The following is a 15489-nucleotide window of genomic DNA, read 5'->3' on the forward strand; positions in this document are numbered from 1 at the left end:
TCTAGTGCCCCCTGGTTATCTAGAGGCTTACAGGGTAACTTAAAGCCGAAAAATAAAGTTTTTTGTGATCGTCATAAGCTTAATACTTTAGAAAGCCTAGGAGTATAGAAAGTGCAGGGCTGAAGTAAAAAAGGAAATTAGAAAAGCAAAGAGAGAACATGAAAAAACGTTGGCAGATAAAATCAAGGAAAACCCAAAGATGTTTTATCAGTTCAGTAAGAACAAGAGGATAACTAAGGAAAGGGTAGGGCCTATCAGAGATGTACAAGGGAACTTACACATTCAAGAAGGTGGTTACACTTACACGATGAAGATAATGTGGGCAGGGTCCTTAATGAGTTTTTTGTCTCTGTCTTCACAAAGGAGAGGGATGATGCAGACATTGTAGTAAAAGAGGAGTGTGAAATATTAGATACGATAAGCATAATGAGAGAGGAAGTACTAGAGGGTCTGACATCCTTGAAAGTGGATAAAGTGCCAGGGCCGATGGATTGCATCCCAGGTTGTTAAAGGAAGCCAGGGAGGAAATGGCAGATGTGCTGAGGATCATCTTCAAATCCTCACTGGAAACAGTTGAGGTACCAGAGGATTGGAGGTCAGCGAACGTTATACCATTGTTTAAAAAGGGTGCAAGGGATCGGCCAAATAATTATAGGCCGGTCAGTCTGACCTTGGTGGTGGGTAATTTATTAGAATCAATTCTGAGGGACAGGATAAACTACCACTTAGAAAGGCACGGATTGATCAGGGATAGTCAGCATGGATTTGTTAAGGGAAGGTCATGTCTTACTAATTTAATTGAATTCTTTGAGGAAGTAACAAGGAGGATTGATGAGGGTACTGCAGTGGATGCGGTCTACATGGATTTTAGTAAGGCATTTGACAAGGTTCCGCGTGGCAGTAAAATTAAAGCCCATGGGATACAGGGGAATGTGGCAGGTTGGATCCAGAATTGGCTCAGGGACAGAAACAAAGGGTAGTAGTCGATAGATGTTTTAGCAAATGGAAAGCTGTTTCCAGTGGCGTTCCACAGGGCTCAGTGTTGGGTCCCTTGCTGCTGGTGATATATATTAATGATTTGGACTTAAATGTGGGAGGCACGAATGGGAAATTTGCTGATGACACAAAAATTGACCATGTAGTTGATAGTGAAGAGGATAGCTGTAGACTCCAGAATGATAGTAATGGTTTGGTTGAGTGGGTGGAAAAGTGGCAAATGGAATTCAATCCAGAGAAGTGTGAGGTAATGCATTTGGGGAGGCTAAATAAAACAAAGGAATACACAATAAACGGGAGGATATTGAGAGAGGTAGAAGTGCATGTCCACAGGTCTCTAAAGGTGGCAGGACAGACAGATAGAGTGAAGAAGGCATATGGAATGCTTTCCTTTATTGGCCGAGGTATAGAATACAATAGCAGGGATGTAATGCTGCAACGGTATAAAACGTGGTTAGGCCACAGCTGGGGTACTGCACACAGTTCTGGTCACCACATTACAGGAAAGACATAATTGCTCTGTAGAGAGTACAGAGGAGATTTACAAGAATGTTGCCAGGGCTTGAAAGTTGCAGCCACGAAGATAGATTGGATAGGCTAGGGCTGTTTTCCTTAGAACAGAGGAGGCTAAGGGGTGACTTAATTGAGGTGTACAAAATTATGAGGGGCCTAGATAGAGTAGACAGGAAGGACCTATTTCCCCTAGCGGAGAGGTCAATTACCAGGGGACACAGCTTTAAGGTGATTGGTAGAAGGATTAGAGGGGACATGAGGAAAAGCTTTTTCACCCAGAGGGTGGTGGGTGCCTGGAATTCACTGCCAGGAATGGTGGTAGAGGCAGAAACCCTCAATTATTTTTAAAAGGTACCTGGACATGCACCTGAAGTACTGTAACCTGCAAGGCTATGGACCAGGTGCTGGAAGTTTAGAATTAACTGGGGCGGCTAGCTTTTTCGACTGAATGGGCTCCTTCTGTGCTGTAATTTATTGCTGGTTCTATGGTTCGAAGTGTCAGCCTAGATTTTGTGCTCAAGCCTCTGGGGTGGAACTTGAACTCATTACCTTCCGACAGGCAAAGGTGCTATCACTCAACCACAGCCAGCATTTGAAAGTTATGTTAGACCTATATAGAACCTTGGTTAGGCCAGGTTCGAGTACTATGCAGAGTCTGGGAATCCATATTACTAAAAGGAAATAGAAGCAGAGAAAACGCAATTAACATTTACAAGGATGATACTAGAACTGAGAGTGTACAACTATCAGGAAAGACTTACAAGCAAGGGATACTTTTTCTCGAAAAGACTGAGGGATGATCCAAGAGGTCTTTAAAATTATGAAGGGGTTTGAAAGAGTAGTTGTACAGAAAATGTTTCTACTTGTGGAGAGGGGGATGGGAAGAGACCAGAATTAAAATTGAAATAAGATAATCACCAATAAATCCAATAAGCAATTCAGAAGAAACTTCTATACTCAGAGTGACAAGAATGTGGAACTTGGACTCGGTAGACCAGTTGAGGCAATTAGCATAGATGCCATTAAAGGGAAGCTAGAACTAATGAGCTGAATTGCCTGCTTCTGTGCTGTAACATTCCATATTAAAATGCTAAAGGTTTCACTGTGCCTGGTTTTCTTTCTCCATTGGCATACATCGCCTGCCACGGAGGTTCAGCAGCTTGCACCCAGGCCACAGCTTCTCTACACTACATGTGAGGTAAAATGTGACTGCAACTGGCCATGGAATAATTCTCCCTCCTTTGTTGTGGGGAGCAACTGGCTATTACCTGTTGCCTTCCCCACAGTGACTACCAAGCAGCATTGGGGAAACTGTCCTACTATTCTGTGGATTATGTTATGACCAAGGCAGGAGGAGTGCATTGTCTTTTCTAGTTCCACTTCTCCACATGTCACAACATATATTTAAATGTTCACCCATTTAGCAATATGGTCAATCATATGCTCTACTCTTCATCCCAGAATAAACTATACCAAACTAGGTTTAATAAACAACAAAATTATCACATTATAAAATAAGACTTATCCAGTAACAAAGCAAAGCATTAACACACAGATTGAAATATGAAAGTTCCCTTTCTACCTTAGAGCCCCCCCATCCCCCCAATGCCCCACACACAGTTTAACCAAAAATAAAGAACATACGAACTAGGAGCAGGAGGCGGCCACTCGGCCCTTCAGGCCTGCTCCACCATTCAATACGTTCAGGGCTGAACTGATTGCTCCACATTTTCACCTACCCCCGATAACCTTCCACACCCTTGCTTATCAAGACTCTATCTACCTCTGCCTTAAAAATATTCGAAGACTCTGCTTCCATTGCCTATTGAGGAAGAGAATTCCAAAGACTCACGCCCCTCAGAGAAAAAAATTCTCATGTGTCTTAAATGGGCAACCCCTTATTTTTAAACAGTTACCCCTAGTTCCAGATTCTTCCACAAGGGGAAACATCCTTTCCACATCCACCCTGTTAAGACCCCTCAGGATCCTGTATGTTTCAATCAAGTCGCCTCTTATTCTTCTAAATTCCAGCGGATACAAGCCTAATCGGTTCAATCTTTCACCGTAACACAGCCCGTCCATTCCAGGTATTAGTCTAGTAAATCTTCTCTGTACTGCCTCCAACACATTTACATCCTTCCTTAAATAAGGAGACCAGTACTGTACACAGTACTCCAAATGTGGTTTCACCAACGCCCAGTACAGCTTAAGCATAACCTCCCTACTTTTGTATTCAATTCTCCTCGCAATAAACGATAACATTCTATTAGCTTTCTGAATTACTTGCTGTACCTGTATACTAATCTTTTGCAATTCATGCACGAGGACACCCAGATCCCTCTGTATCTCAGAGCTCTGCAATCTCTCACCATTCAGATAATCTTTTTTTATTCTTCCTGCCAAAGCGGACAATTTCACATTTTCCCACATTATACTATATTTGCCAGGTCTTTGCCCACTCACAACCTATCTATATCCCTTTATAGCTTCCTTATGTCCTCTTCACAAGTTACTTACCTACATATCTTTGTGTCATCAGCAAATTTAGCAACCATACCTTCAGTCCCTTCATTCAAATCATTTATATAAATTGTAAAAAGTTGAGGCCCCAGCACAGATCCCTGTGGCACACCACTCATTACATCTTGCCAACCAGAAAATGAACTATTTATGCCGACTTCTGTTTCCTGTTAGCTAGCCAATCTTCTATTCATGCCAATATGTTACCCCCTACACCATGAGCTTTTATTTTCTGCAATAACCTTTGACGTGGCACCTTATCAAATGCCTTCTGGAAATTTAAGTTCAGTACATCCACCTTCACCCCTTCATCCGCAGCTCAGGTAACTCCCTCAAAGAACTCCAATAAATTAGTTAAACATGATTTCCCTTTCACAAAACCGTGTTAACTCTGCTTGATTACCTTGAACCGTTCTAAATGTCCTGCTATGACATCTTTAATAATAGCTTCTAACATTTTCTCTAAGACAGATGTTAAACTAATTGGCCTGCAGTTTCCTGCTTTCTGTCTCCCTCCCTTTTTGAATAAAGGAGTTACATTCGCTATTTTCTAATCTAAATGGAACCTTCCCCGAATCTAGGGAATTTTGGAAAATGAAAACTAATGCATCAACTATCTCACTAGCCACTTCTTTTAACACCCAAGGATGACGTCCATCAAGACCCGGGGACTTGTCAGCCCGAAGCTCCAAGCAGTTTTTCAGTACCACTTCCCCGGTGATTGCAGTTTTCTTGAGTTCCTCCCTCCCTTCCATTTCCTGGCTTACAGCTAATACTAGGATACTTGTATCCTCAATAATGAAGAGATTTTCGCTGCAGAGCTTTGTTACAAAAAAATAGACAAAAAAAAGAGAACACTTTGGCCAAATACTTGCTAATTCTTGAAGAAAAGATGATATGGAAGGATGTCAGTTGTCCCTTTTGGTCTGGCGTCCGTGTATTCGGTGACGGGTTACTGGGACATTTTCTGGAGCAGTTCTTTTCAGGAGGATCGAGAATTAATCTGGCAGGTTTTTTCCAGGAGAAATGTGGCATCAGGGGTTTCAGTCAGCATACACTTGAATCGCAGGGTTTTTCCAAAGACAGGAGGAAAGAGGAGCTGACTCACTGGACCTCTCAGGGTCTCTTAGAGAAGTGCAGGAAATATGAGCTGGGGGTCTTTTTTCTTGGCAGGCAAAACTGTTTTCAAAACAGTTCATACCCCAACTGAACTGAAAACAATCCAAACCCCAAACAGAAAGTCAACGTCTTGACTTCCATAAACCTTAACATGTGGCTTCACTGTAAACATTTCCCCTTAGTCCAAGGTTCCTGTTGTTTATTTATTTTAAGGCAGGTTATCTCCAGTAGAGGTTGTTTTTAGCGCTCCTTGATTCTTCCAGTAAGCGTTTGGTTAGTAAGCATTTAGCCAGAACTAAGGAACAAAAAAGGTGCGGTTACATTGATCGGTATTCAAGAAAGGGTTTGATATAGCTCTTAGGGCTAATGGGATCAAAGGATACGGGGAGAAAGCAGAAACAGGTTACTGAGTTTGGATGATCAGCCATGACCGTACTGAATGGCAGAGCAGGATCAAAGGGCCGAATAGCCTACTCCTGTTATTTTTCTATGTGTTGTCTATCGGCCACCAGCTAGTGGGAAGGACACGGAGGAACAAATTTGCAAGGAAATTACAGAGAGGTGCAAAAATTATAGGGTAGTTATCATGAGGGACTTTAATTATCCAAGCATAGACTGGGATAATAGTAGTGTAAAGGGCAATGAGGGGCGAGGGTTCCTAGAGTGTGTTCAGGAAAACATTATGTTGCTAGTCTAATGAGAAAGGAGGCACTGCTCAGACCTGGTTCTTGGGAATGAGGTGGGCCAAGTGGATCAAGTATCAGTAGGAGCGCATTTAGGGGATAGTGTTCATTGTATCATAAGGTTTAGGCTGACTATGGAAAAGGACACAGAATAATCCAGGGTAAGAATAATTAACTGGGGGAAGGCCAACTTCAATCAGGTAAAAACGGAGCTGGAGCAAATAAATTGGAGTCAGAAGCTAGCAGGAAAACCGGTAGATGAACAATGGGCTACCTTCAAAAAAGAGATAGCTCAGGCACAGTCAAGATATGTTCCCTTGAAGGGGAAAAAAACAGCAAATAAATCCAGAGCTCCCTGGATGACAAAAGAGGTAGAGATTAAGATAAAGAAAAAGTGTGCTTATGACAGATGCCAGGTAGAAAATACTATTGAGAACCTGGCTGAATATAGAAGGTCCAGAGGGGAAATGAAAAAGCAAAGACAGAGCATGAAAAGAGACAGGCAGCTAGCATTAAAGGAAATCCCAAAGTTTTCTATAGGCATTTAAATAGTAAAACAGTGGCAAAAGGAGGAGTGGGGCCGATTAGGGGCCAGAAAGGGGATTTACACATGGAGGCAGAGGGCATAGCTGAGGTATTAAAATACTTTGTATCTGTCTTTACCAAGAAGATGCAACCCAGGAAATCTTGAAAGAGGAGATAAGTCAAGCACTAGAGGGGTTTAAAACTGATAAAGAAGTATTAGATAGGCTGTCTGTACTTAGTGGTTAAAGCACCAGGTCCCGATGAGAAGTGAGGGTAGAAATCGCAGAGGCACTGGCCACAATTATTCAGTCTTCCTTAGACTCGGGGGTGGTGTCAGAGGACTGGAGCTTGCAAACGTCACACTCTTGTTCAAAAAAGGGTGTAAAGACAAGCCCAGCAATTACAAACCAGTCAGTTTAACTTCGGTGGTGGGAAAACATCTAGAAAAAATAATTCAGGACAAAATCAATTGTCAGATGGACAAATGTGAGTTAATTAAGGAAAGCCAGCATGGATTTCTTAAGGGAAAATCATGCTTAACTAACTTGCTGGAGTTTTTTTGAGGTGGTAACAGATAGGGTTGATGAGGACAATGCTGATGTGCTGTACATGGACTTTCAAAAGGCATTTGATAAGGTGCCACACAAATGACTTGTAAGCAAACTTGTAGCTCATGGAATAAAAGGGACACTAGCAACATGGATACGAAATTGGCTGAGTGACAGGAAACAAAGAGTAGTGGTTAATGGATGTTTTTCAGGCTGGAGGAAGGTTTGTAGTGGAGTTCCCCAGGGATCAGTGTTGGGACCCTTGCTTTTCCTGATATATATTAATGACCTAGACCTTGGTGTACAGGGCACAATTTCAAAGTTTGCAGATGTTACGAAACTTGGAAGCATTGTGAACTGTGAGGAGGATAGTGTAGAACTCCAAAAGGACATAGACAAGTTGGTAGAATGGGCAAACAGGTAGCAGATGAAGTTCAATGCAGAGAAATGTGAAGTGATTCATTTTGGTAGGGAGAACATGGAGAGACAATATAGAATAAAGGGTACAATTCTAAAGGGGGTGCAGGAGCAGAGGGACCTACGTGTACATGTGCATAAGTCATTGAAGATGGCAGGACAGGTTGAGAGAGCAGTTAATAAAGCATACAGTATCCTGGGCTTTATTAATTGGAACAAAGTACAAGAGCAAAGAAGTTATGTTGAACTTGTATAAGACACTAGTTAGACCTCAGCTGGAGTACTGCATCCAATTCTAGGCGCGCACTTCAGCAAAGATGTGACGGCATTGGAGAGAGTACAGAAACGATTCATGAGAATGGTTCCACGGATGAGGAATTTCAGTTATGAAGATAGATTGGAGAAGTTAGGACTGTTTTCCTTGAAGAGAAGGCGGAGAGGTGATTTTATAAAGGTATTCAAAATCATGAGGGGTCTGGAGTAGATAGAGAGAAACTGCTTCCACTCGTGAAAGGATCAAGAACGAGAGGGCACAGATTTAAAATATTTGCTAAGAGAAGCAAATGTGACATGAGGAAAATCTTTTTCACGCAGCAAGTGGTAAAGATCTGGAATGCGCTGCCTGAGAACATGGTGGAGGCAGGTTCGATTGAAGCATTCAAAAGGGAATTAGATTAGAATGTGCAGGGTTATGGGGAGAAGGCAGGGGAATGGAACTGAAGGAGTTGCTCTTTCAGAGAGCCGGTGCGGACATGATGGGCCGAATGGCTTCCTTCTGCTCTGTAACAATTCTGTGAAATGCTTTCAGTCAAGTGATTTTCAATGATCCCGGTGAAAAAAACAAAGTCCAACATTTCTTCAGGCTTCCAAATGAATCCATTTCCACAATCCATTTCCAAAAAACATTTTTTTTTAAAATAGAAGCTCTCATAACAATTAGTGCATCAATTGACTGCACCGCTCTCTTTCATTGAGTGAGTTAGACACTGTCTGACTGGGACCTGGGATCACATAATCCAGAGTAATGGAGTCCAGGTTTCCTCCAACTACCACTTGTAAGGATCCTATGAACTTGGCAAACCCAATCCGATTTCTGACATGGGTCTAATGTACAAAACTGTCCTTAATTTGGCAATTTCACTCAGAAGTGTGTGAAATGGGAAAAAAGACACACTGGTGCAGTATGGGATGCTCACAGTGGGAAAATAAGTTCCACTTTGCAGCACTTAATTCCCCTCACCTCAATGAGCACAAAATTCACAATTAAAAATAAGAAAACTTCACAAATAAATGCATTTGTGGTTCATCTCTTTCAGACATTGAGTCTCAAAATAGTTTTTTTGCATTTGCTTAATTTCATAAAAATTAGCCAATAAACTAGAAAAGGCAATAAGGGGGTTCTGTCTGCTCCCTCATAGCCACAGAAATCCCACGGGCAATCAATCCCTCTGCTCTCTAACGTTACTTGACATCATTACAAAGACTGAACACAAAGCGTTTGTGTCTGAGATTACACGGAAGGGGGCTGAAATTTACGGAGCTAATTGCAAAGTTCTGAGCTGCACGAGTTGCCAGAAGCTGAGATGGTGGTGCAAAGCTTGCAGTTCTTCCTTACCCAAGAGATTTGGATCCACTTCATTCCAGTCAAATGAGGTCAGAGGCGCACAGAAGTCAGAGTTCTTGTTATTATTTAGTAAGCATTCCAGCCGTGTTTCTGTATCGCTCACCTGGAACATGAAGAGAATGAAAAAATATTTAGCAAACTTCTCCGCCACTTGCTTAGTTCTTCCCACTCTTTTGATGGCCCCAGCTCATGCTAGCCAGGTGCCCCGTGTGGTACACTGCTCGAGTGCCCATTCCTCATAAGTGAACCTTGCCAGTGACCATCAGCAGGCCATTCGATGCAAGTGGAATCATCTCAGCCAATCCCAACACAAAAACTCTATGTACTTCAGCACAAGTCAATAGTGATGAGAAAACCCGCTGACTCAAGAAGCCATTTGCTGCACCCCGCTACTGCTCCACCAGTAACTTGAGCCGCTCTATCGATTAAATCTGTAACTATACTTCAGTATCAACATCTACAATTCTTCATCCCTTAATCCTGTGACACTATACCTTTGGAAAACAACTCCATCGCACAATACAATGATTCAGAAGAAAAAACAATATAATCCCTCAGGATTTCAAGAAACTGAGGTATAGTTAGAGATCCATCAACAATACACACCCTCAATTGCATTTTAGAAACAGAAGTTACTGACTAAACAATCAGCGAGCTACTAAGTGCAAAGTGAGGCACATTGCCAAAGCACACCGACCAAGACATTACTCGGTTTAATCAGTGCTGGGTTAGCAAGTCTCAACTTGGGTGCACGGGACAGTGCAGATGGCCCCAAGATCCAGGGCAAAAGGGGGGAAAAGAAAGAAATGATCAGTCAGTTGCTCTCAATCACGGACCAGTGACTCAGCTGGAAAGCATGTGTGGACATTAGGAGAGGATAAAACTGAGCTGGACAGATAGGCTTACGTGATTTAATACCCTGCTTTCATATGCAGAATAGCCACTTGGTGAAGGTACCCATGGAATTCTACCTCCAAGATCAATGCCTCCAGCAGAATCCAGGAGACAGCACAATTTGAGGCACAATTGCACACAGTCTACACCATAAAACATTTCCCTTCTCTTATTTGCTTGTCACACAGTCATTATACCCCCACCCCCTCGACCGCTCCCTCAGCTAAAGGTTGCAGTGGCGAGAATTATCAACATCAAAATTCCTGGAACATGGTTCCCAGACTACAACTCTAGTTTCCCCTTCTGATGGTGCTCACTCTAGCTGGTATGTGATCCAACAGGCATTCCAGTATCCCCCTCCAAATGGCTAATCATGTACGAACAAGGATTGAGGTTATTCTCTTTGCAGGGCATTACAGCCCGGCCATCTAACACAAGCAATTTACAGCACAGCCTACTGAACAGCAGTCAGGAGCAGGAACCCTGGCTGGTTTTTCCCTCCTTCGCTCAGAATATTGAGGGCACTTGCAGCATGCTGAGATCAGCTAATGTTAGTCTCTAAATCAAAATAGAGACCTTCCAGTCTCTAACTTGCTGCTTCAGAGTCATTGGGTGACATTAAAGCAGTAACAGTGAATAAATTCAAATATAAAAAAAACTCTTCAAACTTCCATAAACATTTTCTCTGCAACAGCAAGCAACAACACAAAAAATCCTCCGACTCTTCAGTTTCTCTATTACTTAAATTTCACACAAATCAGCGCATAATAAAACAAAGCGCCAACATTTCCAGTCTGTTCGCAGTTCACTCCCAGGGCACTCTCCCCCATCTCCACCCCCCCCCCCCGCCCTAACTCCCAGGGCACTCTCCCCCAACTCCACCCCCCAACCACTCCCAGGGCATTCTCCCCATCTCCACCCCCCACCCCCACCCAATCCCAGGGCACTCTCCCCCATCTCCACCCGCCCCCCCCCACCCACTCCCAGGGCGCACTCCCCCATCTCCACCACTCCCCCACTCCCAGGGCACTCTCCCCCCATCTCCATACACCCCCCCCCCACTCCCCAAGCACTCTCCCCCATCTCCACCCCTTCCCAGGGCACTCTCCCCCATCTCCACCCCACCCTTCCCACTCCCAGGGCACTCTCCCCCATCTCCACACACCCGCCCCTCCCAGGGCACTCTCCCCCATCTCCACCCGCCCCCCACTCCCAGAGCATTCTCCCCCATCTCCACCCCCCCCCACTCCCAGAGCATTCTCCCCCATCTCCACCCCCCCCCACACTCAGAGCATTCTCCCCCATCTCCACCCCCCCCACACCCAGAGCATTCTCCCCCATCTCCACCCCCCCCCACCCCCACTCCCAGAGCTCTCTCCCCCATCTCCACACACCCCCCCCCCCCCAAGAGCACTCTCCCCCTTCTCCAACCCCCCCCACCCCCAGAGCACTCTCCCCCTTCTCCACCCCCCCCACTCCCAAAGCACTCTCCCCCTTCTCCACCCCCCCCCACCCCCACTCCCAGAGCATTCTCCCCCATCTCCACCACCCCCCCACTCCCAGGGCACTCTCCCCCCATCCCCTTCCCCAAGCACTCTCCCCCATCTCCACCCCTTCCCAGGGCACTCTCCCCCATCACCACCCCCCTTCCCAGGGCACTCTCCCCCATCACCACCCCCCCTCCCAGGGCACTCTCCCCCACCATCTCCACTCCCAGGGCACTCTCCCCCATCTCCACCCACCCCCCCCCCCTCCCAGGGCACTCTCCCCCACCATCCCCACTCCCAGAGCTCTCCCCTATCTCCACCCATCCCCCCGCCCCCCTCCCTCCCAGGGCACTCTCCCCCAACATCCACACTCCCAGAGCTCTCCCCTATCTCCACCCACCACCCCCCCTTCCCTCCCAGGGCACTCTCCCCCAACATCCCCAATCCCAGGGCACTCCCCCCCATCTCCACCCTCCCCCACTCCTAGAGCATTCTCCCCCATCTCCACCCCCCCCCCCACTCCCAAAGCACTCTCCCCCTTCTCCACCCCCCCACCCCCACTCCCAAAGCACTCTCCTTCTCCACCCCCACTCCCAGAGCACTCTCCCCCTTCTCCCCCCCCACCCCCAGAGCACTCTCCCCCTTCTCCCCCCCCCACCCCCAGAGCACTCTCCCCCTTCTCCCCCCCCCACCCCCAGAGCACTCTCCCCCTTCTCCCCCCCCCCACCCCCAGAGCACTCTCCCCCTTCTCCCCCCCCCCACCCCCAGAGCACTCTCCCCCTTTTCCACCCCCCGACCCCCAGAGCACTCTCCCCCTTCTCCACCCCCCCACCCCCAGAGCACTCTCCCCCTTCTCCACCCCCCCCCCATTCCCAAAGCACTCTCCCCCTTCCCCACCCCCCCACTCCCAGAGCACTCTCCCCCTTCCCCACCCCCAAAGCACTCTTACCCCTTCCCCACCCCCCCCTCCCAGAGCACTCTCCCCCTTCCCCACCCCCCCCAGAGCACTCGCCCCCTTCCCCCCCCCCCAGAGCACTCTCCCCTTTCTCCACCCCCCCCCAGAGCACTCGCCCCCTTCCCCCCCCCCAGAGCACTCTCCCCCTTCTCCACCCCCCCCCAGAGCACTCGCCCCCTTCCACCCCCCCCCAGAGCACTCGCCCCCTTCCACCCCCCCCAGAGCACTCGCCCCCTTCCACCCCCCCCAGAGCACTCGCCCCCTTCCACCCCCCCCAGAGCACTCTCCCCCTTCTCCACCCCCCCCCTCCCAGAGCACTCTCCCCCCCCTCCCAGAGCACTCTCCCCCTTCTCCAACCCCCCCTCCCAGAGCACTCTCCCCCTTCTCCAACCCCCCCTCCCAGAGCACTCTCCCCCTTCTCCAACCCCCCCTCCCAGAGCACTCTCCCCCTTCTCCAACCCCCCCTCCCAGAGCACTCTCCCCCTTCTCCAACCCCCCCTCCCAGAGCACTCTCCCCCTTCTCCAACCCCCCCTCCCAGAGCACTCTCCCCCTTCTCCAACCCCCCCTCCCAGAGCACTCTCCCCCTTCTCCAACCCCCCCTCCCAGAGCACTCTCCCCCTTCTCCAACCCCCCCTCCCAGAGCACTCTCCCCCTTCTCCAACCCCCCCTCCCAGAGCACTCTCCCCCTTCTCCAACCCCCCCTCCCAGAGCACTCTCCCCCTTCTCCAACCCCCCCTCCCAGAGCACTCTCCCCCTTCTCCAACCCCCCCTCCCAGAGCACTCTCCCCCTTCTCCAACCCCCCCTCCCAGAGCACTCTCCCCCTTCTCCAACCCCCCCTCCCAGAGCACTCTCCCCCTTCTCCAACCCCCCCTCCCAGAGCACTCTCCCCCTTCTCCAACCCCCCCTCCCAGAGCACTCTCCCCCTTCTCCAACCCCCCCTCCCAGAGCACTCTCCCCCTTCTCCAACCCCCCCTCCCAGAGCACTCTCCCCCTTCTCCAACCCCCCCTCCCAGAGCACTCTCCCCCTTCTCCAACCCCCCCTCCCAGAGCACTCTCCCCCTTCTCCAACCCCCCCTCCCAGAGCACTCTCCCCCTTCTCCAACCCCCCCTCCCAGAGCACTCTCCCCCTTCTCCAACCCCCCCTCCCAGAGCACTCTCCCCCTTCTCCAACCCCCCCTCCCAGAGCACTCTCCCCCTTCTCCAACCCCCCCTCCCAGAGCACTCTCCCCCTTCTCCAACCCCCCCTCCCAGAGCACTCTCCCCCTTCTCCAACCCCCCCTCCCAGAGCACTCTCCCCCTTCTCCAACCCCCCCTCCCAGAGCACTCTCCCCCTTCTCCAACCCCCCCTCCCAGAGCACTCTCCCCCTTCTCCAACCCCCCCTCCAGAGCACTCTCCCCCTTCTCCAACCCCCCCTCCCAGAGCACTCTCCCCCTTCTCCAACCCCCCCTCCCAGAGCACTCTCCCCCTTCTCCAACCCCCCCTCCCAGAGCACTCTCCCCCTTCTCCAACCCCCCCTCCCAGAGCACTCTCCCCCTTCTCCAACCCCCCCTCCCAGAGCACTCTCCCCCTTCTCCAACCCCCCCTCCCAGAGCACTCTCCCCCTTCTCCAACCCCCCCTCCCAGAGCACTCTCCCCCTTCTCCAACCCCCCCTCCCAGAGCACTCTCCCCCTTCTCCAACCCCCCCTCCCAGAGCACTCTCCCCCTTCTCCAACCCCCCCTCCCAGAGCACTCTCCCCCTTCTCCAACCCCCCCTCCCAGAGCACTCTCCCCCTTCTCCAACCCCCCCTCCCAGAGCACTCTCCCCCTTCTCCAACCCCCCCTCCCAGAGCACTCTCCCCCTTCTCCAACCCCCCCTCCCAGAGCACTCTCCCCCTTCTCCAACCCCCCCTCCCAGAGCACTCTCCCCCTTCTCCAACCCCCCCTCCCAGAGCACTCACCCCCTTCTCCAACCCCCCCTCCCAGAGCACTCTCCCCCTTCTCCAACCCCCCCTCCCAGAGCACTCTCCCCCTTCTCCAACCCCCCCTCCCAGAGCACTCTCCCCCTTCTCCAACCCCCCCTCCCAGAGCACTCTCCCCCTTCTCCAACCCCCCCTCCCAGAGCACTCTCCCCCTTCTCCAACCCCCCCTCCCAGAGCACTCTCCCCCTTCTCCAACCCCCCCTCCCAGAGCACTCTCCCCCTTCTCCAACCCCCCCTCCCAGAGCACTCTCCCCCTTCTCCAACCCCCCCTCCCAGAGCACTCTCCCCCTTCTCCAACCCCCCCTCCCAGAGCACTCTCCCCCTTCTCCAACCCCCCCTCCCAGAGCACTCTCCCCCTTCCCCACCCACCCCCCCCCACTCACTCCCAGGGCACGCTCCCCCATCTCCACTCCCCCCACTCCCAGGGCTCTCTCTCCGGGGTCCCGTCCCCCCACCACCCCCACCCCTCTATCTCATCCCCGCCTCTCCCATGCCCTCCTACCCCTCATTCCCCGGCAGACCCAGGCCTCCGCCTGTCCTTACCCTCCAGACCCGCAGATAATCCCCGGAGGTGGCGAGCAGGTCGGGGTAGACGCCCTTGGTGTCGGGGATCCACATGATTTTGGTGGTGGGGTACGGGTGGTCGAAGGTGTTGCGGGCGATGAACTCCGAGCTCTCCTCGTCCAGGCCCACGATCTGCACCTTGTTGTTGTATTCCTCCACGAAGGAGCCGAGCGCCAGGCGGAAGCGCTTGTCGGGCCGCACACTCCAGTTCATGGCGTACACGGTCCATGGCGCCTCGTACTTGTAGATCTCCTTCCTCTTGCCGTGCATGCTCATCTTGGGATGGCAGACCTGCTCTCCGACCCCAGCCCGGCCTCGGCTCCAGCCCAGCTGCCCCGGCCCGTCCGTCACTCGCCCCCAATCCGCCGCGCTCGAGAGCCACAACAATAAACCGCTCAATTTCACAGCGGAAACCAACCGCTGACTGACAGCAGGCACAACCAATCACAGCCGGCGGACTCTGGATTGACAGGTGCACTATCCAATGACATAGGGCAAGTAAATGGGCGTTTCTTCCGTCGGCATGTTGGCTTTGATTGATGGTTAGCTTGGAGATTACGTTGACGGACAGGCGATGTTCCCAATCAGATGTACGTATGGAGGCGGGTCTACCTCGTTATGGATTGACAAGCGAATTAACCAATGAATTGCAAGGAATTGGTGGGCGGTTTTATTCCGTTGG

General features: G+C 50.2%; 1 protein-coding gene across 1 annotated transcript in view; it reads right to left on the reverse strand.

The window, feature by feature from the left end:
- The window catches only part of dcaf7 (ddb1 and cul4 associated factor 7), a 56524-nt gene extending 41287 nt beyond the window's left edge, over nt 1-15237 (reverse strand). Inside the window, exons 1-2 of the mRNA XM_068013121.1 lie at nt 14787-15237; nt 8937-9048 (exon numbers count right to left, since the gene is read on the reverse strand). Coding sequence (XP_067869222.1) covers nt 8937-9048; nt 14787-15083 — 409 coding nt within the window. The 5' untranslated portion in view covers nt 15084-15237. The remainder of the gene's footprint in view (nt 1-8936; nt 9049-14786) is intronic.
- Nucleotides 15238-15489: the final 252 nt, after the last annotated feature.

Source organism: Heterodontus francisci, chromosome 33 (genome assembly GCF_036365525.1).
Source record: "Heterodontus francisci isolate sHetFra1 chromosome 33, sHetFra1.hap1, whole genome shotgun sequence".
In the NCBI taxonomy this organism is placed as follows: domain Eukaryota; kingdom Metazoa; phylum Chordata; class Chondrichthyes; order Heterodontiformes; family Heterodontidae; genus Heterodontus; species Heterodontus francisci.